Source organism: Lagenorhynchus albirostris, chromosome 3 (genome assembly GCF_949774975.1).
Source record: "Lagenorhynchus albirostris chromosome 3, mLagAlb1.1, whole genome shotgun sequence".
Lineage (NCBI taxonomy): Eukaryota > Metazoa > Chordata > Mammalia > Artiodactyla > Delphinidae > Lagenorhynchus > Lagenorhynchus albirostris.
This window is the reverse complement of record NC_083097.1, coordinates 11679372-11704904: the sequence shown is the minus strand read 5'-3', so window position 1 is coordinate 11704904 and position 25533 is coordinate 11679372. Positions and strand designations below refer to the sequence as shown.

At 37.8% G+C, this 25533-nt stretch overlaps 1 protein-coding gene across 1 annotated transcript in view; it reads left to right on the top strand.

Annotated features, from left to right (window-relative positions):
- The window catches only part of DNAH5 (dynein axonemal heavy chain 5), a 202464-nt gene that overhangs the window by 35138 nt on the left and 141793 nt on the right, over positions 1 to 25533 (top strand). Inside the window, 13 exon segments of the mRNA XM_060145962.1 lie at positions 80 to 245; positions 971 to 1210; positions 2612 to 2802; positions 2917 to 3004; positions 7421 to 7554; positions 11812 to 12013; positions 12585 to 12820; positions 14968 to 15186; positions 17520 to 17582; positions 17885 to 18123; positions 18860 to 19100; positions 21214 to 21413; positions 23838 to 23991. Coding sequence (XP_060001945.1) covers positions 80 to 245; positions 971 to 1210; positions 2612 to 2802; positions 2917 to 3004; positions 7421 to 7554; positions 11812 to 12013; positions 12585 to 12820; positions 14968 to 15186; positions 17520 to 17582; positions 17885 to 18123; positions 18860 to 19100; positions 21214 to 21413; positions 23838 to 23991 — 2373 coding nt within the window.

Here is a 25533-nt window from a genome sequence, read left to right as displayed (position 1 = left end):
TCTGGAGGCTGAACCTATGTGCCCTCAAGAGCTAGTTAAACAAATATGACACAGTGCTAATTTTTTTTTTTTTTGATAGGACCTTTGTGTAAATGGTGCTCAGATACTACACTTTAAAAGCTCATTAGTGGAGGAAGCAGTCAATGAGCTAATAAATATATTGCTGGATGTGGAAGTTTCATCTAAGGAAGACAGAGAGAAATCATCCAATATGAAGAGTACTGATTCAAAAAATGAAATTTCGGGTAAGACGGGGTAATGGAAGGGTCTTGTTTTTCTAGGACATTACTGAAAACTAAAATTTAATTTTCTACATGGCAATGAATTTCACACTCTAAAAAGACCCTCCCAATTTTATAAGGACATTTATAAATCTGAAATTATGATTCAGAGCACATTTTAATGATGCCATGTCATTCATTCCCATTACTTTTTGTTCAACTCTACAAGCGTGTACTTTGCATTGGCCCTTGTTAGCTCTCTTTGCATTTAGGTCTAAAGGTATGTTTTTTCACTATCAGTAGAGTAGGATGGTTTATGGATTGGAATCCCCACTGAGGTACGTCTACACCAGAGCAAAGGCTTGCAGGACAGAGGAGGACACTGAGAGGCTGAGGACGGTCGCTGTTCCCCAAGGGTTTATGGTTATTGGTGGAAGAGAGAACCCAGAGAACGAGCACCCAGGCGCCCAGGCCCTGTCGTTCTTTTGTGGCCACAGCTCCTGCCTCTCCTCCTGTTTCCGCACATCGAGGAGGAGAGGCCTCCTCAGACCGCCTGGTGCCCCGAGTTCGTCTCCCTATCCTTTGATGGCCTCATTTCGTAAGAAGTGTGACCTTTGAGTGTTATTCAACTTGCATGTAATTTATCTTAATTTTCTTCTCTTTAACTGCAGTAGATGGTTTTCTGTCTGTCTGTCTCTTTCTCTCTTTCCCCATTCCCATCTCTTTCAATTTCTCTCATTGTGTAACAGCAAAAAGAGAAGAAGGACATTCCGACACCTTGACATCTTCTCTTAATGCTGGGGTGGGCCTCCTGCCTTCGACGACAGTCGTGAGAAAGAAGAAAGAGACCAAGGTGTTACAGGAAGGAGCCCGCGAGTTGCTCTCTCACTTCAATCACCAGAACCTGGGTGCTCTGCTGAAAGTTACAAGGAACACGCTAGAGGCCATTCGCAAGCGCATTCATTCCTCCCACATGACCAGCTTCCGGGGTAATGATCCCACACCATTTGCCTCCTGGCTGGCCAAGTCTGGTTGCTGGTTGTGTGTGTGTGTGTTCCTGTTAAATTTAAATAATAAAAACCCCCACCATTTCTTGAGTGCCTCCTTGTAAGTTTAAATGTTATGAACTTGGATTATCCCAACAATTCTATGAAGTAGACACTATCATTCCACTCATTTAAGACTGAGTCCAGGGAGGTTAAGTAATTTGCTTAATGTTGCTTAGCTCTTGTTAATAACATCATAATCAGCATCACGTTTAATCTTTTTTGTAATAAGGTGAAAACGTGTGAAATGAATTATTTTAATTAGTGAAAGAAAAAATACATACTTTAAAAAGAAGATATCCAGAAAGATAATTTCATTGTTAAATTATTAGATTATTAGTCAGTCTTATAAAGAGAGAAAGATCTTATTAATGCCATGATCTCCAAAGCAGAAATTGTCTTTACTATTTTCGTGTCAATTTAGTACTTTCCAACTGATTTCTTCATTCTCAGTACAGCCATCTCTCCTCGGCACCATTCAGAAATAGGTGTTGCATTTCCCAGAGGGGCCACAAAAATCCATCAAATTTAGAGACATTCTGAAATTAAATTTTAAATTAAAAAGATATAAAAAATAAAGTAACAGTAATTAATTAAAATTGAAAAAACAATAGGATAACAAAATATTTTAATTTATTTTGCATATTGGCAGTTAAGGGAGAGCATCTCTAATATTTAATTAAAAGTGGATGAATAAAAGTGGAAACATTAAAATAATTTTTTGATTGGTGGCATGGCTTATTATGTTTTATTTTACTTCAGAATGGAGGATAGTACTTTCCTTTGACATGGGGATAATATTAGAACTTATCAACTGTTGATATGCTGAATATTGTCACGTCTTCCTCAACTTTATATATTACAGGTATTTCCAACTGTATATATAGAGTTAACACGCACACACATATACATATTTAGACACCTATACCTATATCCAACTTTAAAAGCCCCTTGGGTATGATGTAAATGGTAAATTACACTTTATTTCTTCTCTACTCTTTAACCGCGCCCTTTTAGGCCAGAGTTTACATAATTAAATCTGACTCCAGGCAGTGGGTTGCCTTTATGGAGAGTGTACCCATAGATTGTAATCAGCAGAAAATGGCTTGGGTTCCATCGAGCTGCTCTGTTACATTGAGCAAAACTAGATCCTCCATTAGTTTTTATTCATTCATTCTTTCATTCATTCAACAAATACATACAGTCCAATGATATACCTATTATGTATTGTTCTAGGTGCTTTAATTTTTCTGGTTAAAAATGAAATAAATTAAAAATTTATTAACTAAGTTAATACATTTTAAATCAAAAAGATTAAATCCTCCCTGTTTTGTGTTAACTCAGACAGTAACAGTACCTCTAAAATGAAGCAGAACGTTCTGCCCATTTTCCGGGCAAGCATCACTCTGGCCATTCCCAACATCACCATGGCCCCAGCCCTAGAAGACATACAGCAGACGCTGAACAAAGCCGTGGAGTGCATCGTCACTGTCACCAAGGGGGTTAGACAGTGGAACAGTGAGCTATGGTCCAAGGTGGGTGTGGGATGTGGAAATCATTTCATATGATTGAAATGAATCATATGATTGGTGGCATGGTTTATTATGTTTCAAGGTCATATGGCTGAAATATGTCCTCTTCCACTGTAGAAAAAGATGCACGAAAGAAAAATGGCTGCTTTGCAGAGTAACGAAGACAGCGATTCTGATGTTGAAATGGGAGAAAACGAACCTCAGGGTAAATGTTCTTTTAGTTCTTTCTAACTAGTCATTCTAAATCAAGGTATATTGAGCTAAAAGGTATTTTCCCTCCATGCAATTCTCAAATCAGATTAGATCGGAATATTAATCTATGAGCCAATTTCTAGTTTATAAAATATGAAGATCCATGTATTTTAATATCACCATCATGAATAGTATATATATATATTTTTTTTTTTGCGGTACACGGGCCTCTCACTGCTGTGGCCTCTCCCACCGTGGAGCACAGGCTCCGGACGCACAGGCCCAGTGGCCATGGCTCATGGGCCCAGCCGCTTTGTGGCATGTGGGATCTTCCTGGACCGGGGCACGAACCCGTGTCCCCTGCATCAGCAGGCGGACTCTCAACCACTGCGCCACCAGCGAAGCCCTGTTTTTTCACTTTCTTAATGGTATCTTTTGAAGTATAAAAGTTTTAATTTTGATTCAGTCCAGCTTAGCTACTTTTTCTTTTGGTGCTTTTGATTGTGTATTTAAGAAACTGTTGCTTAACTTAAGGTCATGAATGTTTACTCCTATGTTTTCTTTAAACATTTTATATTTTTAGCTCTTATATTTAGGTCTATGGTGCATTTTGAGTGAAGTAGGGGTCCAAATTCATTCCTTTGCCTGTGGGTATTCAGTTGTCCTAGCACCATTTGTTGCAAAGACTATTTTTTCCCAATTGAATTTTCTTGAGACCCCTGTTGAAAATCAGTTAACCGCAAGTGCAAATGTAAGCATTTATTTCTGTACTCTGGATTTTATTCCATTGATCTTATGTCTATCCTTATTCCAGAACCCCCTCTTGATTACTATAGCTTTGAAGTAAATTTTGAAGTCAGGAGTGTGAGTCTTCCAACATTTTTCTTCTTTTTCAAGATTGTTTTTGAATATTCTGGATCTCTTTTATTTCTGTATGAATTTTGAAATCATCAGCCTGTTAATTTCTACAAAAAAGATTTGTGATTTTTGGGATGTGCTGAATCTGTAAGTCAATCTGGACACTATTGAAATGAAATTTAAAAAAACTGAAATAATACAAAGTATCTCCTCCAACCACAGTGAAATGAAATTAAAAATCAGTGATAGGAGATTTGGGAAATTCACTAATACATGAAAATTAAACAATATACTCCTAAATAACCAATGAGTCAAAGAAGAAATCACAAAGGGAATTAGGAAATAGTTTTAGGATAAATGCAAAGGAAAACACAAAATGCCAAAACTTATGAAATGCAGTTAAAACAGTGCTTAGAGGGAAATTTATAGTCTTAAACACTGATACTAAAAAAGAAGAAATATCTCAAATCAATAACCTAGCTTTCTAGGTTTTAAGAAACTTAACTTCAAGGTCACTGATTCTTTCTTCTACAAGCTAAAATCTGTTGAGCCTTGCAAGTGAATATTCATTTCATTTATTGTTTTTTTCAACTTTAGAACTTGTATTTGATTCTCTTCTACATTTCTATATCATTATTGATATTCTCTATTTTTTGAGACATACTTCTCATACTTTAATTCTTCAGATAGGGTTTTCTGTAGTTCCTTGAACATATTTTAATAGCTGATTTTAAATTTTTCTCTAAGTTTAATTAGGTCCCATTTGTTTATTTTTGCTTTTGTTTCCTTTGCATTAGGAGACAAATAAAAAAATATTGCTATGATTTATGTTAGAGTGTTCTGCTTATATTTTCTTCTAGTTTTATGGTTTCCAGTCTTACGTGTAGGTCTTTAATCCATTTTGAGTTTATTTTTGTACATGGTGTGAGAAAGCTTTTGCACAGCAAAGGAAACCATCAACAAAATGAAAAGATAATCTACTGAATGGGAGGAAATATTTGCAAATGATATGACCAATAAGGGGTTAATATCAAAACTATATAAATAGCTCATACAACTCAATATCAAAAAACAAACAACCTGTTTGAAAAATGGACAGAAGACCTGAATAGACATTTTCCCAAAGAAGACATACAGATGGCCAGCAGGCACATGAAAAGATGCTCAACATCACTACTCATCAGAGAAATGCAAATTAAAACCACAATGAGATATCACCTCACACCCATCAAAATGACCATCATTAAAAAGAACATAAATAACAAATGTTGGCACAGATGTGGAGAAAAGGGAACCCACTTGCACTGTTGGTGGGAATGTAAATTGGTACAGCCACTGTGGAGAACAGTATGGAGGTTCCTCAGAAAAACTAAAAATAGAACTACCATATGATTCAGCATTTCCACTCCTGAGTATATATCTGGAAAAATAAAAACAGTAATTCGAAAAATATAAACACCCCAGTGTTTATAGCAGCGTGATTTACAGTAGCTAGGAAGCAATCCAAGTGCCCATCAACAGACAATTGGATTAAGAAGCTGTGATACATATATACAATGAGCTATTACTCAGCCATAAAAAAGAATGAAATTTTGCCATTTGCAACAAGATGGATGGACCTGGAGGGTATTATGTTAGTGAATTAAGTCAGACAGAGAAAGACAAATGCTCTATGTTATCACTTATATGTGGAATCTAAAAAATAAAACAGAGGAAAGAATATAGAAAAACAGAAACAGATTTACAGATATAGAGAACAAACTTTGAGGTGACCAGTGGGGAGAGGGAAGGGGGGAAGGGAAAAGATAGGGGTATGGGATTAAGAGATACAAACTACTATGTATAAAATAAGTAAATAAATAAGCTACAAGGAAATATACAGCACAGGGAGTATAGCCAGTATTTTATAATAACTTTAAATGGAGTACAATCTATAAAATATTTGAGTCACTATGTTGTACACCTGAATCTAACAGAACCTTGTCAATCAACTGTATGTCAATAAAAATTTCTTTTTGTCTAGTAATTCCAATAGTGGGCTTTCTCATGTATATTTCTATTGGCTGTTTTTGTTCCTATGGGTGGGCATGACTTTCCTGTATCTTTGCATGTCTCACAATTTTAATTTTTGTTTAAAACTTGATATGTTAAAGAGTATAATGTAGCAAATCTGATTCTTTCTCCCAGGGTCTGTTGTTATTGTTGTTATTACTGTTTTATATTGACTTTCCTGGACCAATTCTGTAAAACTTGTCTTCCCTGTGGACTGCACCACTATAGTCTGTGCTTGGTTAGTTTAGCAGTTAACTATGATTGCACAGAGATTTCCTTTAATGCTTTGAACAAGTAAGACTTCCATGCTTTGCCTAGGGAGTTTGTGTGTGCACTGGAGCATGCTGAAAGCTCAGAAAGTTTTCAACACTGCTCTAGCCTTTATTTATTATTTGTGCAAGACCTCAATACATGAGCCAGCATGAAAGATTGGGACATTTTTAGGTCTTTCCTGGGCATGTGCACAGCTCTGTACATACACATGACCTTCTAGAACCCCAGGAATATGACAGGGCCCTATAAGGCCTTCTGTGGACATCTCATTCCCCAGATCTTTAACTTTTTTGGCCACCCTTTCCATTGCCCCAACAGATATCATTGCCTCAGACAGCTGTGAAGTTAAATGTCACTGATGTTTTTTTTTTTTTAATTGAAGTATAGTTGACTTACTTCATAAGTAAGCGACTTATGTACTTCAACATAGTGACTTGGTATTTTTAGACATTATGAAATGATCACCACTATGAGTCTAGTTACCATCTATCACCATATAAAGTTATTACAGTATTATTGACTATATTCCCTGTATTGTACACTACATCCTGTGACTTATTTATTTTATAACTGGACTTCTTAATCCCCTTTATTGATTTTGCCCATCCTCCTTTCCCCTCCCTCTGGCAAGGACTAGTTTGTTCTCTGTATCTATGAGTCTGCTTCTGTTTTGTTCTCATTGTTTTTTGACAAACACCTTGGGGATAGGGATTTTCTCAGTCAGTGGGTTCTGAGTCAGGTCAAATAAAGATAACCTCTTTGAATGGGGCTTGCCCAGGGAGCTTCCAGACAAGCCAAGTAGGGACAATTCTGTGGGGCTTCTTGAGGAGCCTTAAGCCCAGGCTGGTCCCTCTGGTGAATGTGGCCTGCTGCTGGCTGTGGTTTTCACAGCCACGGTCATTGCAAAGCTCCTGTTTCTCGAGGCTGCCGCATAGCCAGCAAGGGGCAGTGTACGTAGAACCGATTAACAAAACAGTGACAAAACTCACTGTTGTTACTCAAATTTCAAAATATTTCTCTAATAAACAATTCCTTGAATTGTTGCAAGCTTTGGTTAATGTCCAGAGTCCTGAAAAAATTATTATTGACAAATTTGCCCAGTGTTTTCAATTGCTTTTATAAAGAAGATTTTTTCAGAGGTCCTTACTTTACCATTACAGAAATTCACTCATCTTTTTAAAGCATGTTCTATATACTGTTGATATAAATGTTTCTCTCTCTCTCTCTCTTTTTTTTTTGCTTTTAGATACCTTTGAGATAGCATCTGTGAACTTACCCATTCCTGTGCAAAACAGGAATTATTATAAGAATGTTTCTGACAACAAAGAGATTCTAAAATTAGTCTCTGTGCTTAGCACAATCATCAGCTCCACCAAAAAGGTATGCCAAGAGGATCTGCAGCCAGGGTCTTTTGCTTTACAGCAAGATTGAAGTTGAACATTTAAGCTTGTCCTTCATGTAGCCTGGGTCTCACACACTGTACCTTCAGTGAGCAGCTTATGGAATCTCGTACGTGCCCAGCAAATGTTTGTTTAACTCAAGATTTTTCATTCTAGGTTGCAAGGTGAAAGACAATTATTATTTCTGTGTTTTATATTGTCTTCTGTTTAATGCCTTTAAACTCTTTATGTATTTATGTAGTACAGATAAGTCTGTTAAAAAATTCAAGATGTCTCAAACCCCAGGTCAGACTGTTGCTGCAGTTCACCTTCAAAGAGTCAGTGATGCTGGAACTGACTTGAATCATTTGAAATAGAATAAGTTTACATTCAGTTTTTGTGTTTCTGTAGTTGGGCAAATCTTATAAAATAGATGAAAATTTATATATATTGTATATACATGTATGTATATCATGGAAATAAGATAATACTGGGAATTTCGAAAATATTTTCAGCACGTACTGGTACTGGACATGGATGTAAATTCAGGTTAATTTTTTCTTCCAAACTGCTCTTCTCTCACCTTTCCCTTTTCTGTTCAGGCAAATCTGTCTTTGTGGTTAAAAAGACTCAAAATCCTGGTGTCAATTTCTACTTAAAAGAAAATATTCACATTGGCACTAAGACCTGCTGACTCTTTAAAAATGTTTCTCATTGTTGAGGGAACAGTTGTCACTCAGTAAATATATCTTTTCTATTACTCAGTTTTGATAGAATGAGTTTCACTTGTTTGAAAGTGTTTTGAAAAGCTGCCTTTGCTGTAACCATGTGAGGAAATATTAAGTTTAATTTTAATGTATTCCTGAGGGAACTGGAAGCTTTTGCATTTATACATTTTCAATTTTCCTTCTTAATATCTTGAAGGTCTTGTACTTAATTTTGCCCTAGGGACTGCGTTCACATAATTCAATTTAACAAATATTTGTCTAGTGCTTAGTTTATCAAGCTCTGTACTAAACGATAAAGGTAAGTAGAGTATTCTATGATGATAATAAACATTCAAGTGTGCTTTCAAATGTCTCAGTAATCATGGAAAATACAATAAAATAGATCAATAAGCAGCCACTGTTATGAAAATCTAAGGGTAAGACAGAGTAGTTGAAATTAATGTACTGCAGGCAACAAGGTACTTATGTCTGTGTCATTGTTGTTGCATTTGCCTTTATACTATGTGAAGGAAATGTACAGATCTTAGTACAGTCTTCCTTAAGATAATAGAAAGGGTTGGCACTTAGAATAACTTGAAGGACTTTATCCAGATGGATAGGATGGCCAGATTGTTTCTGGAAGACTATATGCACACTTGGTCATAGTGCTAGACGTGGCTCTCCACAGCCACAGACCCTTCTGAATTTTCTGTGGCTGACCCTTCCTCGACCACAGAAAATCCTCTGACCCCAGCCCCTTTCCTCTTACAATAACTGGTTGGATCAGAATACAAACCTGACCTACATTCAGCACATCCATAGTTTGGCCATCGACTTATAACACTGCCTGGCTTGAAAAGATGAGCTGGACCAAACAATCAAAATAACCATGGCAATTAAAATAACTTAAGTAGATCAGCCCTACATATGTAGTTCAAGTAATTTTTCCTTTAGGCTTTAGGTTACCTCTGCTTTCAAAAGTTCCAGTTTAATAAAGATTGACTCAGATAAAATAAATGAGAGTCTAAAACTTATTTAGTTAGGGTATGTTCTTTTTTTTTTAAATAAATCTATCTATCTACTTATTTATTTATTTATTCAGGCTGCGTTGTGTCTTTGTTGCTGTGCATGGGCTTCCTCTATAGTTGTGGTGAGCGGGGGCTACTCTTTGTTGCGGTGCACGGGCTTCTCATTGCCGTGGCTTCTCTTGTTGCGGAGCATGGGCTCTAGGCTTGTGGGCTTCAGTAGCTGTAGCACACAGGCTCAGTACTTGTGGCTTGTGGGCTCTAGAGCCCAGGCTCAGTAGTTGTGGCACCCAGGCTCAGTAGTTGTGGCTTGCAGGCTTCAGTAGTTGTGGCTCGCGGGCTCTAGAGCTCAGGCTCAGTAGTTGTGGCACAAGGGCCTAGTTGATCGTGGAATGTGGGTCTTCCCAGACCAGGGCTCAAACCCATGTCCCCTGCATTGGCAGGCGGATTCTTAACCACTGTGCCACCAGGCAAGTCCCAGGTACGTTCTTAATATTATAAACTCTTGGGTGTTGAAAGAGCTCAGGATTCTGGAATTTTACCCATATTCAGGGATCTTTGATAATCTGTAATTCGTTCTCCAAACCATCATACATTTGTGAATATGTCTAGATGCTGTTGCAGTGCATTCTGGGTGTGCATGTCAACATCTCAGCCCGTGCCAGGGCATCAGGGGTAGCTGGGACAAGCGGGGGCAGGCTTAGCTTTCTGCATTTTAGTGGGTGTGAAGTGTCAACACTCATTAATCCTGAGGTTTCAAGAGGCATCTTTAGCTGCACATGGGGAACTAGAGTAAAGCTACTGCTTGGCTTGGTTCAGGTTGGTGAAATTTACTTAAAATAATCAGACCATTTAGAATGCCGTTGGTAATGCTCTATTCTTTCAAATAATGCCACTTTTCGCTCTATCTCAGTTGAAATTTTTTTCTTCTCATGCAGATGTAACTCTGAAATTATAATGTAAGCCAATAGAAAAAGTTGACTACCAAGAGGTATAAACATTAGAAATGAGGAGACAAATTTTAATTATTTGGAGATGATATGATTATCTATCAAGTAAATCCAAAAGCGCTAATCTAAAAAATACATATGGCCCAAGAAGAGTTAAATTAGTAGTCAGTTGAAAGGTAACTATAGGCATTTCTGCTGTAATGCAATAAACATGTTCCTGAAAAGCCAGTTTTGCAAAGTTGCACATCTAATAGGGCTTATGAGAAAAAAGAGGTTGAGATAGACACACACAACCTAGGAACTTCTGTAACCAGAGTAATACCCAAAACAATAACAATCATAGTAAAATATTAACCTGTTTAACAACGCTGTAGTCAGTATAGAACTTTACATACTATCGAAAGGTGAAAGAAACTTGGTAGAAGTTGTAACAAGGTGTAAGAAACAGTTGAAAATACTGAGTTATGGAGACAAATATAAAATATACAAAGATCAGGTCTAACTGTGCAAAGAACATTCTCAAAACAAAGTGGAGAACAAATTAACCCAAAAGAAAGAAGAGACAAAAAGCATTGTGCCCCTCTTTGGTTTGCTGCTTTAGTGGGTACAAAATGAAGTGTTAGGAAAAACAGCATTTGATAATGTGACCTTCCTGTTATATTGACATCATTTCTTATTTGCCAGTTGTGAGAGAGCCAATTCATCTTACAGAAGCACACTTTGTAACAAAGCAGACCATTTGTTAAAAAAACAGTTTTTAAAAAAACTTATATGCCATCCATACAGTTATAAGGAAAGTGGAAAAAAGATCCTTTTTACAATAACAACATCATTGAAAAATACCTAGGAGCGTACATAATGAGAAGTTTGTAGGGTCTTTTTGAAGAGTTCTCTAAAACTTAACAAGGAATTAAAGAAAAAGAGGTGAGAAGATTTAGAAACACATGGGAAGATTTAATGTTGTATGGATGTCAGTCCTTATCTAATATATTTATACATTTTGTGTGATTCCATGCAATCTTTCAATGGGGCTTGATGCTGGATATATTCTATTTGTCCCTCTAGATCTAATCTCCACGCTCTGACCTTAGGGAACAAGTCAATGGGTTTCCATTGAGACTTCCAGTAGATTTCACCAATGAGAGTCTTGGAGGAGTTTGTGCAATGGGAAAAAGTGACCTCAGGGTATTTTTTTTCCCCATAGCATCACCCTCTCTGTGGCATGATTTGAGCTGTGTTTTTTGACCTAAGGTCCAGCTTCAATCAGTAGGGCCTGGTTCACAAGAGATTTTATGGACTCTGTCTCTCTCTCTCTCTCTTTTTTTTTTCCTGGGAAACTGTTCCCGTCTCTTTTTGGCTAGGATGGTACCAGTTACATTGTTACTAGTCCCAGGTTACTATTTACACTATTGTATCCAGTTCCAGTCCTGTGGCATTTTCAACTAGTCACACGGTTCACTAATTAAACATTTTAATAAATCCATGGGAACCACCAGCAACTGGCAAATGTTCATTTATATCATGATACCGTTTCTGATTCTTCCTTCTCTACACAAATACGTTATTTGTATTCTAGGAAGTTATTGCATCCACCGACTGCTTCAAACGCTACAATCACATTTGGCAAAAGGAGAAGGAAGAAACCATTGTGACATTTATTATGAAAAACCCCTCGCTTTCTGAATTTGAATCCCAGATTCTCTATTTCCAAAAACTAGAGCAAGAAATTAACACTGAGCCTGAGTATATCTGTGCGGGTACCATTGCTCTGTACACAGGTTGGTTCATTTTCTTTCAGACAGTCATAAAAATTCAACGTATTACTCTGTCTCTTTACCTAGATTAGTATTCCAGAGAGTTCTAGCTATCTTAAAGATTGACTTTCCTTTTATTGGCCTCAAGCTTTAAGACCAACTTATAGACTTGTTTTTAATTCCCTTCTGCGTAATTATTTATTCTGGACTATTTTGAACACTCTGCTGCTAAACCTTGAAAATAAATGCTAATTCAGATAAGGGATGAGTCTGTCATATTTGGAATTAAAATGTACCCTTTCTTTAATAAATAACAATAACAAAGATTTGAGGCTTATCTCCGACAGTTTCGATAGGTACTGTTTTGTTTTTTTTTTTCCCCATTTTAGAATGTGTTTTGAATTGTTACAAATAGGCTTTATGACATGAATGGATATATAATGATTGGGAAAAACTAATTTTTTTCCAGTTTGATTTTTCATGTGTTAGAGGGCTATCAGCTGCAAAGTATTTACTGTTGGTAAACCGTTACACTGGGTCTCCTTATACTGGTTCTAGTTTTTCAAACTGAACGGTGGACATGTGGGTTTTACAGCTGACTTGAAGTTCACCTTGACCGCTGAGACGAGGGCCTGGATGGTTGTCACTGGCCGTCACTGTAACAAAAAATACAGAAGTGAGATGGAAAACATTTTTACACTTGTTGAAGAATTCAGTAAGAAACTGAATCGCCCAATTAAAGACCTAGATGATGTTCGAATTGCTATGGTGGCACTGAAGGAAATTAGGGAGCAGCAAATCTCCATTGACTTTCAAGTGGGACCTATTGAGGTAACTGATAATCACTTGTTCTATAGAAATACCTCCATATGTTGGGCTCTATTAGATGAACTATTGACCAGATCTGGACTGGAATTACAAATGGACGCTAAACCCAAGAACAACGATTTCAGTAATGATACCTAACCTATAGGGTGCCTCGTATGGGCAGTTCTAGTACTTTACACAGCATTTAAGGTGTTGAAGAGCAGAGCCTGAGATGAGGATTTCTGTATAAGTGATTTATTGATGAGTGCTCATGGGAGAAGTAGAGTGAACGAAACAGAAAAGGATGAGGTTGGGGGTGGGAGGAAGCTAAGCCAGGGTGTGATCTTAGCTGTAGACTAACTTCAGCCTGATCCCACAGGGAGTGTTCTGGAACATGAATTGTACCACACAGTTGGCCCCATTTTGAGGCAAGGGGGACTGTCTTTATTCCCCCAAATCAGTTGGTCATTGACCATTATTTCCTCATGAGGAAGCTCCTATCAGCTGAGGACCATTTTCAAGGGAAGAAGGCAGCTTGATTCCTATAGTCAACACACCCAACAATCTGGGTTGCAAATACCAGCTGATAAACAGGACCTGGTTGGGGCACTGACAGTGTCCATTCATGGGTTTACTCTGTATTAACTCGTTTAATCCTTCCTACAACACTCCACTTACAAACAAGGAAACTGAGGGTCAAAGAAATCATGCAGTTTGATTAATGTTGCACATTACTTTTGTTTTTATTATCATACTCTCTTTTCTAGATGCAAATGCTTTATCAGCAATGGGTTACTATATTCTTTTAAACGAGACTAGTATAACTGTAGCATTAGAACAATTCCAGTTATAAAAACATTATCTTTTCATCACACCATAACTTAAGTGTCTGGACTTAAACTCTGATGGTCAGGATCATACTCTTGTCTCATATTTTCTGCACGTCTCTTTGAATTTTGAAAAATTTCAAATTACCATGAAAATGGCAGAGATGACTGAAGGTTTGCACCTCTACTGTGTTGGGTCAGGGAAATCACGTGGTTCATTGTGTTCTTCTTTGGAATTGAAACATCAAGGCAAAGAGCCCCTACTTGGACCAGGGGAGTTTGAAGAAGGGGTTTGAAGAGGAGGTCCAGCAATTGCCAAGCCTTTCCCCCTGATGTGAGAGTTAAGACAAACTGTTGTCAAGTATTCAAGCTCAACATGCAATCTTCAGTACTGATAGAACTTATTTGAAAGACCTGATTTAGTGTTCAGCTCCCATATTCCCATTGTATCTTACTTTCCCCATCTCCCCACCCTATTCACACACACTATGGCCTTGTGAGCACTAAGTTCCAGAATTGTACTTATTCATCCATCAAAGGGAGCATTGGAAAGCTGCAGGTCTCTGTGTTGCTTTGATTGGTACTGGGGTGTAGACTGGAGGCATGCCTTCAAGGAGAAAGAGGGAAGAGGAAGAGAGGCACTGGGCTATGCTTGCCCAAATCAACAATCTTTTCCCCAAATCAACAATCAGGTGTTCATTCTATGTCTTTGGGGAAGAGTAATGGTGGGAGAAGAGGCCAGGGATATTTAGGAAAAATCCTTTCTCATGAAAACCAAACTTTGCCTTATTTTAATCTTCTAGACAAGAGAATAGTCCAGGATTTTGTGTCCTGAGGGCAATAACTTGGCTTAGGCTCTGATTCAAGAATGCCCTCTTATGTCCTACTGTTGGAACCTTTTACCAACAAAGTGAAATAGGATAGAGTTAAAACTCTGATTCATTTTGTTATTCTAAAATTAGCAGTTAAATTGTTTTATGTTTTTCATTTACTTGATTTAATTTTGTAGTCTTCAAATACAATTTAGGGGCCTAAGTAAAAATACCTTTTATTTGTATAATGATTTATAGTTTTCAAAATGCATTTAAATTGATATATTTTTTGATATTCACGAAAATCCTATGAAGCAGCCAGGGAATCTTCCTGTTTTACAGATGAGGAAACTGAAGTTAAGTGGCTCAGTTGCTCACTTAAGCTTTTCCAAGTTTGCAAGTAGAGTAACTAGAACTCTCTGGGCAGTTTCCCTGTCATGTGGATCTTTTCCATTCTAATGCTTTAAAAAATGACTGTGCATACATTTATGCAACTGACTGGCAGAAATTAAATTTTTCTTCTTTTGTGTAGGAATCCTATGCCCTGCTTAACAAATATGGGCTTCTGATAGCAAAGGAAGAGATGGACAAAGTGGATACTCTGCGTTACACTTGGGAGAAGCTTCTGGCACGTGCCAGTGAAGTGCAGAATGAATTAGTCTCACTGCAGCCCAGTTTCAGGAAAGAGCTTATTAGTACCGTGGAGGTCTTCCTCCAAGACTGTCACCAGTTCTACCTGGACTACGATTTGGTACAACTCTAGCTTTCTCTGTGTATTTTGGGAGAAGAGTGACTACAGCATGCAAAATGTAGTTGTTTAAAGATAATATTGGGTGGGCCAAAAAGTGCCTTCGGTTTTTTAGGTAAAAATAAAGACACATTTTTCATTTTCACCAAGAACTTTATTGAACAACGTATTCATCCTTTTGTTCCACTACCTTCTGCCATTTTTCAGGCAACTTCATAATTCCATCTTCCCAAAACTTTTTATCTTTTTGAACAAAGAAATGTTCCAGGTGCCTTTTACAGTCTTCCAGGGAATTGAAATTTTTTTCCATTAAGAGAATTTTGTAAAGAGTGAAATAAATGGAAATCCGAAGGTTCAATGTCTGGTGAATAAGGTGGATGAATCAGAACTTCCCAGCCAAGCTGTAACAGGTTTTGCCTGGTCATCAAAGAAACATGTGATCTTGAGTTATCCTGATGGAAGATTATGCGTTTTCTGTTGACTAATTCTGGACACTTTTCGTTGAGTGCCGCTTTCAGTTGGTCTAATTGGGAGCAGTACTTGTTGGAATTAATCGTCTGGTTTCCTGGAAGGAGCTTATAATAGAGGACTCCCTTCCAATCCCACCATATACACAACATCACCTTCTTTGGATGAAGACTGGCCTTAGGTAGGGTTGGCGATGGTTCATTTCGCTTGTCCCATGATCTCTTCCGTTCCACATTGTTGTACAGTATCCACTTTTCATCGCCTGTCACAATTTGTTTTAAAAACAGAATGTTTTCATTACGTTTCAGTAGAGAATCGCACGTGGAAATATGGTCAAGAAGGTTTTTTTCACTTAACTTACGTGGAACCCAAATGTCAAAGCGATGAACATAACCAAGCTGGTGCGAATGATTTTCAGCGCTTGATTTGGATATTTTTAGTGTGTCGGCTATCTCCCGCATGGTATAATGTTGATTTTTCTCAATTATTGTTTTGATTTGATCACTATCAACTTCAACTGGTCTACCAGACCGTGGAGCATTGTCCAGGGAGAAATCTCCAGCACGAAACTTCGCAAACCACTTTTGACATGCTCGATCAGTCACAGCACCTTCTCCATATACTGCATAAATCTTTTTGTGCATTTCAGTTGCGTTTTTACCTTTCTTGAAATAATAAAGCATAATATGCTGAAAATGTTACTTTTTTTCCTCCATCTTCAATATTAAAATGGCTACACAAAAATTCACCAATTTTGATGTCTGTTTTTAAATGATATGACAGCTGTCACAATACAATCTAACAAAACTGTTTCGAATGCAGTTAAAGACAACGAGAGCTATCTTACGAAAAAACCAAATGAACCTTTTGGCCCACACAATATGTCAGATTTAATGAAATTCCCTAGGAATGGAAATTTTATTTTCACAAGAGCAAAGATATTTCCCTTTCACAATCCTTTCTGCTTAGAATTCATCCAGAATAATTTCAACAGTAAATGGAAATTTAAAAGTGCTCTTTATTTATACCATTGGTTCCGTACTGAAGTTATTTTGGTAGCTTTTCTAGATGTGTGTAGATAAATATTATTCGCTTATAGTTGTCATGATCATCCTTCACACAGTATTCATTAGTTCTGCAAATACTGTAGAACTGCCCTTGGTGCTGAAGACGCAAAAGTGGACAAGACAGATTGAGTCCATATTTTAATCATACATACATAAGTTTTCATGCAAAATCTTCTGCTGGGAATATGTTGCTTAAGGAGACCCATTTCCAGCCAATTACAATGTGCTACAGAAGGGAAATGTGTAGAGTATAGGGTAAAACTTGTACTTACTAACTGGTAACACGCCAAACCACAAAGTAAATGAAATTAGGAGATTGGATTCATGAACCAACTTCATGGATGAAGAAGCACAGAAATCCAGTTATTTAAGGTGGTCTAATATAGGAAAACCTGATTGGAATGTTAACATTACAGGTCACTTTACAAATAGATATTAGAGTGGTGAACTCTGTGTGTCATGTGGCATTAGTGTTCTAGTTCAAACCAGACACCGTTTGTGCTTCTTACAGAATAGTTATTTACCCTTCATGTCACCTGATAAATTAATAGCACATAGTTTTAATTTTTAAAATTTCTTGACATATGAAAGCTGTGACCTCAATTTGGCTTTTTTTTGGCCTTGAAAATATTTCCAAATGAGTTACTTTCCTGAGTCCTTTTTTACAAATAAAAAGTAAGTTTCCTATCCTGTATGTGACATGCATGTAAACAAAATTTGATATTCAAATACATAGTGCTCATGAAATTTGTATGCATTTGCTTCATTTTACTTTATGTTTATTTTAACTTTTTGTGTCAGAATGGTCCAATGGCTAGCGGCTTGAAACCCCAGGAAGCCAGTGATAGACTTATCATATTTCAGGTGATCTTTTTAGTTTCTTTGACTTTCTATATAACCAAAACCTCAATGTCTTTTAAACACATACTTTTCTTCTGCTTAATATAGAGAAGCCCATTGTGGAATATAGTATGTACTTACCTTTTAAAAACTGTGATTTGGTATGGTTAACGTTGGTTTCTATGTAATTAATTGTACTCATTTAGTTCTCATTTACATGTGCTCAGAGATCATACATGTTTGCTTATTGGCCAATTTTTTTTTCATTTGCATGTTTATTCACATGTAAATCACTTTTGATGAGTTTTCACTTGTATTTTTATTAGAATCAATTTGATAATATCTATCGGAAATATATCACCTATACTGGAGGAGAGGAGCTTTTTGGTCTGCCAGTCACACAGTATCCTCAGCTTCTCGAAATCAAGAAGCAACTAAATCTTCTACAGAAAATATATGCTCTGTACAACAGTGTCATAGAAACTGTAAATAGCTATCACGATATTCTGTGGTCAGAAGTAAATATTGAAAAAATCAACAGCGAACTTTCAGAGTTCCAGAACAGGTGAGAAATTAATGTTTATCATGCCCAGAGCTATTGAACCTCAAATACTTTCTTCTTTGATAGGCTGTCAGGGTTCTTTTTTCACCCAGATGTTTCGAAAGCACATCATGCTTCATTGCTGTTGTCCACTGACATCACCCTTGTCAAATGCGATTTATTAATTACCCCTGTGTGTGCCTGGTGAGACAAGCACATCCTTTAAACCTGGATGAATCTTGCCAAGGGCTTTCCTGCATCTTAGAGAGAGCTGATCTCTATTTATATTACACTTACCAACATTTGAAGTTTATGTTAGATGATTTATTTGGAATAAAAGCAAGAGCCCTGTGATATTTCTACATCCTTGAAGTGTTGAACCCCCCCCAAAATGGAGGATCATTTGTTGTACTTTTCAGTTGACAGCCTGAAACACTCTGCTGTGCTTTGTACTTGGTAGGGTCTCAAAACATGTTTGGAGAATTGAATTGAATTGGGAAGCACCTCTATTCTTTAAAATAATGCCTTTTACCTAATTTTTATGAGGAAATTGAAAAAAGTCATTCCTGGTTGGGAGGAGCAAATTCCCGCAATGTAAAAGTGGGTTATATTAACAGCTATCCGCTGAGTCATAAGATTTAACAATGTGATGGGTATTTGAGGTGACTGTTTTTTGATGGAAATGCTAGCAGACAGTCTTGGATTGGAGACATTCCAGGCTTATATTCGAATGAACTTTCACGTTGGCTTTTCTTCGCAGGTGTCGGAAGCTGCCCCGAGCCTTGAAGGACTGGCAGGCTTTTTTGGATCTGAAGAAGACCATTGATGATTTCAGCGAGTGTTGTCCCCTGCTGGAGCGCATGGCCAGTAAGGCCATGATGGAAAGGCACTGGGAAAGGATAACTGCTCTCACTGGGCACAGTCTAGATGTGGGGAATGAAACTTTTAAGTTAAGACATATCATGGAGGCACCTCTTCTGAAATACAAAGAGGAAATAGAGGTACAATGATTGAGTGTATGATGTGGTGGGAGATTGGAAGGTCCCAGGGGATTTGAGAGTCTTCCTACATCATGGTCTGTTGTTGCAGTACATCATGCTAGAACAATCAAAACTCTTTTCCTGGTACTCAGCTATTATTTCTTCAACAAACGTTTATGTAACAGGTTCTGTGTTAAGTGCTGGGGACATACGTTCCTGTGTTTACAGATCATTAAATAATTTGTATAATTAAATAATTGTACAAATGAAGGTGTAGTTACAAACTGCAGTAAATACCATTGAAATGGAAGTATGCTGCTCTATGAGGGCCTCTAATAATGGGGTTGACCTCTCTGGGGGTGGGGCGAGAGCAATGAAGGTCAGGAAGACTGGGTGCTGGGTGAACGGGGTGTGCTTGTGTGGTGAGGGGGTAAGGGGCTTGGAAAGTGCAGAGAAGACAGTGTCAGGCAGGTGGAACAGCATATGTGAATAGTCTGAGGTATGTTTAGGGGACCAGACGGCCGAGATGTGGAGGTGGGTGAGAGAGGAGACAGCTAAGGTTGGGGAGATGGAGTGGGTCTAGAATGTGTTATCGATTTCAGTCTTTGAAGCAGTCGGTAGCCAACTGGGAGATGTATTTTGATTGGGGAATGATGTGGTTAAATTTGCATTTTGTAAAGATCACTCCGGTAGCTGTGAGGAGAAAGAATTGGAAAACGGAAAGGGGGAATGCTGGGAAACCAATTGGGAGGTTACTTGAATATCCCTGGCAACAGATAATGATGTGTCAGATGAGGAGGCAGGTAGTGAAGCTGAAGAGGGGAGACAAGATTGAAGAGATCGTTAGGAGGATAGAATTTGACGGAGTGAACATGGTAGGGAAATGGGAGGGGCTGAGGATGAACCCTAGAGTTCTTGCTGAGAGATCTAAGTGGGTGATGGTGCTTGTGACTGAGATGGGGAATGTTGGAAGGTGATCAGGTGGAATGACAAAGTGCAAAGACTATGAGCTTGATTTTGGGCATGAGTTTGATATTTCACAGATTGTGTTTTGGGTTCCCTTGATGTATCCAAACAGAGAAGCCCAGTAAGCAGTGGGTGTGGGTCTTTCCTGGAGATACAAAAGGTTGCTGACTGCACGGGTGTGGATATGCTCATCCAGAGAGGGACAAGAAGAGGGCAAGGACAGGTTTGACCAATGGTCCAGGAGAAGATAAGGCTGCAGAGAAGACAGGGAGAGTGATCAGAGAGCTGGGAAGAAGTCAGGTTTCTGTTCACTCCCTCCTCTCGTACTGCATTGATTTGACTTTAGAGTTAAATCAGAGACACATTAAAATTTGAATCTTTGATGAAAGTGGCAAAATTTAAAAGGTTATTGCATATCTTTTTTATCCTAATTTTTATTGAGATATAATTGACATTTAACATTGTGTAAGTTTAAGGTGTTCAACATAGTGATTTGATACATTTATATTGCAATATAATCTCCATTGTAGTGTTAGCTAACACCTCAGTTATCATTTCTTCTAGTGGTGGGAACAATTGAGATCTAGTCTTTTAGAAAATTTAATGTTTAGGATACAGTTTTGTTGTCTATAATCACTGTACTGTGGATTGTATCTCTAGGACTTATTTATCTATTAGCTGTAAATAGATATAACATCTCTCTCATTCCCCCACCCCCAGCCCCTGTTAACTACCATTCCACTTTCTGTTTTTTCAAGTTTTTTTGTTGTTGTTGGTTTTTTTTTTTTAATTCCACATATAAGGGCTATCATATAATATTTGTCTTTGTCTGACTTATCTCACTTAACCCAATATCCTCAGGGTCCCTCCATGCTGTCACAAATGGCAGGATTTTCTTTTTTATCGTGGCTGAAAATCTTCCACTGCTGTATATCTTTTCTGTCTTCTTTCTGGAATAGTTTGGTGATAAATTTTACAGATTAGGATAAATCTATATTATATCTACACACACACACCATTTATTATATTGCAGTTTAGATCAGGAAATGTAAGTATTTATAGATACATATAAAGGAAAGGGTATAGACAGGACCTCTGTTGAACCAAGACTATTTGAGAAGGTTGTGTGACTTTCATGTGATAAAATGAGAGCTTGCACTTTTAATAGGACATCTGTATCAGTGCGGTGAAAGAGAGGGACGTTGAACAAAAGCTGAAGCAAGTGATTAATGAATGGGACAACAAAACATTCACATTTGGCAACTTTAAAACCCGTGGAGAGCTCCTCTTGAGAGGAGACAGTACATCGGAAATCATCTCCAACATGGAGGACAGCTTGATGTTACTGGGCTCCCTACTGGGCAACAGGTAGGAAAACCGTCCTTCTTTCCCCTGAGGTTTGAGAACCATAAAAACAAACACTTCAAGGGAAATTAATTAAACAAATGCAACAATACCCCTCGTACAATCTATTCAACATTAAAAGTACTTGTTTTAATTTTAGCCTTTGGCACGGCATGGATAAAACTGTTTTGATTTCATTATCCTCTATTTGGGGGATGTGTCTGAGACCATCAGTTGGACAAAATCATGCACCATGTGATTAGCCACTTGGATCTTGCGGAACATTTCAGCTTTGCTGCTGACAAGCCTCACTGCACAGCTGACAGCTCGACAGGCTCTAGATTCCAGAAGGAAAATTATTCTGAATTTTAGAATAATTACTTCGGAAACCTTTTTGTCAACACCTATGGACTAGAAACTCTTAGTTGTGTACACACTTTAATGAGATGACAGATTAAGATAGAGAATGAAGTCAATTCATAAAGAGAAGTAAAGCAGCACAGACCGATACCATCCTAACATTTCTGTTTGATGGTAGCAGCAGAGCTGTCATGCTTTGGACGTGCGAGCCAGAGATGCATAAACTTATATTTCTTTGGTTCAATGCTTCCTCTGGTCCTTTTTGAAATAATTTTTTTGTTCACCAGGATTTTCTCAAATATATGGTAATTGTGTAAGTGTTTGAAATGAGTAATATAGAATATAAAATTAGGTCTTATAGATTCAGACTATTGGTAATATTGAGTCTGAACTACTGATAATTTGGTGAGTTTTAATGAATTTGGTTACTGGTCACACCCAACCAGAATTAAGGACAGATGGAAGATAACATACCCTATGGAGGTAGAAGAAGTACACATATACATTAACTAAACATCATCTGTGTTAGGAATGGGTAAACTTTTCTTACCAATGGCATTGAACCCACAGACAGGGTTGTATGAGGAACGCATATTCAACAGAAATTTACAGAATACCTACCACGTGCCATGTGGTCTTCTAGGTGCTGTGGTTAGAAGGGTGAATAAAACAAAGATTTCTGTTGCTATGGACCTATATTCTTGTGAAAAGCATAAACAAGCAAAACCCCCCAGAAAGATGTGTAGAATATTAAAGCAATCTGCTTAACACTTAAGACTATGGAAATTAAAATTTTATTCACTAATATGACTAATATTTGAGACGACTTCAAGCCCGTATTATGTTGGACTGGAGAGATCAAGAAAGGGTGAAGAAGGAGAAGAGGAAAAACAACAAAAGGCAGGACAATCGTTTAGGAGTAGGGTTGTCTACAAATAACAGAAGCACCACATACAACATTGCTTGAACAAGACTGAAGTGTATGTCTTTCTCAAGTAAAAAAAGTCCCAAGGTTGATGGCTTGGGAGCCCTTCTCCTCCTTCTACCCGTTACATCCAATGCTGCTGCTCTCTTCCCATCCGGAAGAGTGTTTTTCAGACTTGGCTACACACTAGACACACCTAAGGAACTTTAAAAAATCCCAAAGCCTGGGCCACATCCCAGACTGATCGAATCAAAGCTCCTAGGGGTGGGATCCAGGCAGGTATTGGTAGGGCTTTTAGTTGTTTGTTTCAAGGTATTGGTAGTTTTTAATATTTATCGGATGATTAGAATGTGCAGCTAGGGTTGAGAAATATTGATGTGGAGCCTAATCCCGGGACTGCACATTGCTGCAAAGGAGGCTGCGAGATTCAGTATTTTAACTGGGCAGCTATGAGTCTAGGTAGAAATGGGGTTCTGTATCTAAAGAAGAAGGAGAAAAAGATATTGGGGGACCACTGTTTCTGTCTCACGAGGAAAAAGGGAAGATAGATTAACTACGAGAGAGGAAGAAAAGTGGCTCTCAGGCTTTATGTGTGTACACGCAGAAAGCCTCATGCATACATGTACACACAGACACGAGTGGGGTGGGCAGGAGTGGATGGGAAGTTGGAAGGAGGCTCAGAAGAGGGCAGGCTAAAGAGAGAGTCCAGATAGTATCATATTTGAAAACGGAATTTGTTGTTCTGTCCCTGCCAACGGCTCTGTAATGGCTCCACATTACATGAAAAACAAGAGGCTCCACGGAACAGGCACAGAAGCTCAGTGGAGAGAATGTTATTCCCTTTGCGACAGCAACAATGACCAGAATGATACTGTTCCAGCAGCTGGGCGGAGTCAAGTCTAATGCTTGATCTGCTTCTTAGATGATACATCTCCCACTTCTCTATGCCCTGGGTCAAAAGGGAAAAAGTCAGTTTAACAATGCCCAGTATATGGTGAGGAATGAATCACTTGGTAGCGTCATTTTAAAAGCCAGCAACGTAATCAAAGGTGTAAAGAAACAGGTGAAAATCAGGATTTTTTAAAAACCTCTTTAGTTTGAAAACAACAACAATAAAAACAAAACACTAAAAAAACAAATTCTGAATGTATTTCTCGTTTTAGGTACAATATGCCATTCAAAGGCCAGATTCAAAAGTGGGTGCAATACCTTTCCAACTCAGCAGACATCATTGAGAATTGGATGATGGTGCAAAACTTGTGGATTTACTTAGAAGCCGTCTTTGTAGGAGGAGACATTGCCAAGCAGCTTCCCAAGGTCTTAGAAATTTCTTTATGATTTCATTCGGCTTTTAAACTTAGAGAACTAGCTAATAACTCAGAATGCCCTTAAAAATGCAATAAATTTCAACCTCTACTGAGCCACCCCTTCTCCAATCTTTTGGTTGTTGCTGTCAAGCTGTTCTTCAAAGAGAGAGAGGGTAATTGTGGAAAAGAGGGGTGTGAAAATGAGAGGAAGAATGCTTCAAAATGGTGAGGTTTTATAGGAAATGGAGGGTTAAAAAACAAAGAATGAATGCCTGCATAATTGATATACTTCTTCAGATAATTTGAAGGTGGAACTTGGAACAGTGTAGAATTACAGAGTGGTTATCTTGACAGTGGTAGGATAATTTGTTCTCTACTACTGACAGTTTAAAATAACCCACACTCTACAATATACCCAATTATATCAGTACTGTAAAATGGGGTGGAAATCTGCAAGGAAAAACTCAAGGAGTCTTACCCAATTACGTTAAATTGTTTGCTAAATTATAACGTGTTAACAATACATTTGAGTTTTAGAAGCGTGATTATGTTGAGTGTTCTTTTCACTTAGGTTTCCTTAGCTTTCTCTTTGGTTAGTTTTCAGTTTAATTATAGAGGGAAGACCCATTAGCTGATTTATTTTTTGGCTACCAGTGAAATGTATCCATACATTATAATTTTAGGTATTTATTTTTCTTTTATATTTGGGCGTGTTTTTCCTCTTGATGGGTGAAGAGTCTCAAATTGGACTTAATGGAAACTTTCACATACAATATTGAAGGAGTTAGGTGGAGTTTCTTGCTCTCATACTTGATAGTATGTGCTCATTGGTAAAATATAGAAAGTTTTAAGGAAGAAAATCACAATTATTCCTACTCTCTCAAATTAATCTGCACATTTTCCATTTTTCCTCAAAAATCTATTTAAAAAATTTCAGAATATTAGGGTCACACTATAATTAATTTTGTATCTTATTTTTATTTTTTTTTGCGGTACGCGGGCCTCTCACTGTTGTGGCCTCTCCCGTTGCGGAGCACAGGCTCCGGACGCGCAGGCTCAGCGGCCATGGCCCACGGGCCCAGCCGCTCCGCGGCATGTGGGATCTTCCCAGACCGGGGCACGAACCCGCGTCCCCTGCATCGGCAGGCAGACTCTCAACCACTGCGCCACCAGGGAAGCCCTGTATCTTATTTTTAAATGTTTGTTTTCTAAATACACAAATAATGCTCAGTGTAGAAAACTTGAAAAACATAAGATTCACTTAATTTGGAGGTAATTGAAAACAGTTGGGAGGGTGCTTTTCTCCCAAATTATCTTGTGTTGTATTATTATTATTATTTTTAATATTTATTGGACTGTAGTTGATTTACAATGTTATGTTAGTTTCAGGTGTACAGCAAAGTCACTCAATTATATGTATACATATATCCACTCTGTTTTTAGATTCTTTTCCCATATAGGCCATTACAGGGTACTGAGTAGAATTCCCTGTGCTATACAGTAGGTTCTTATTAGTTATGTATTATATGTAGTAGGGTGTATATGTCAATCC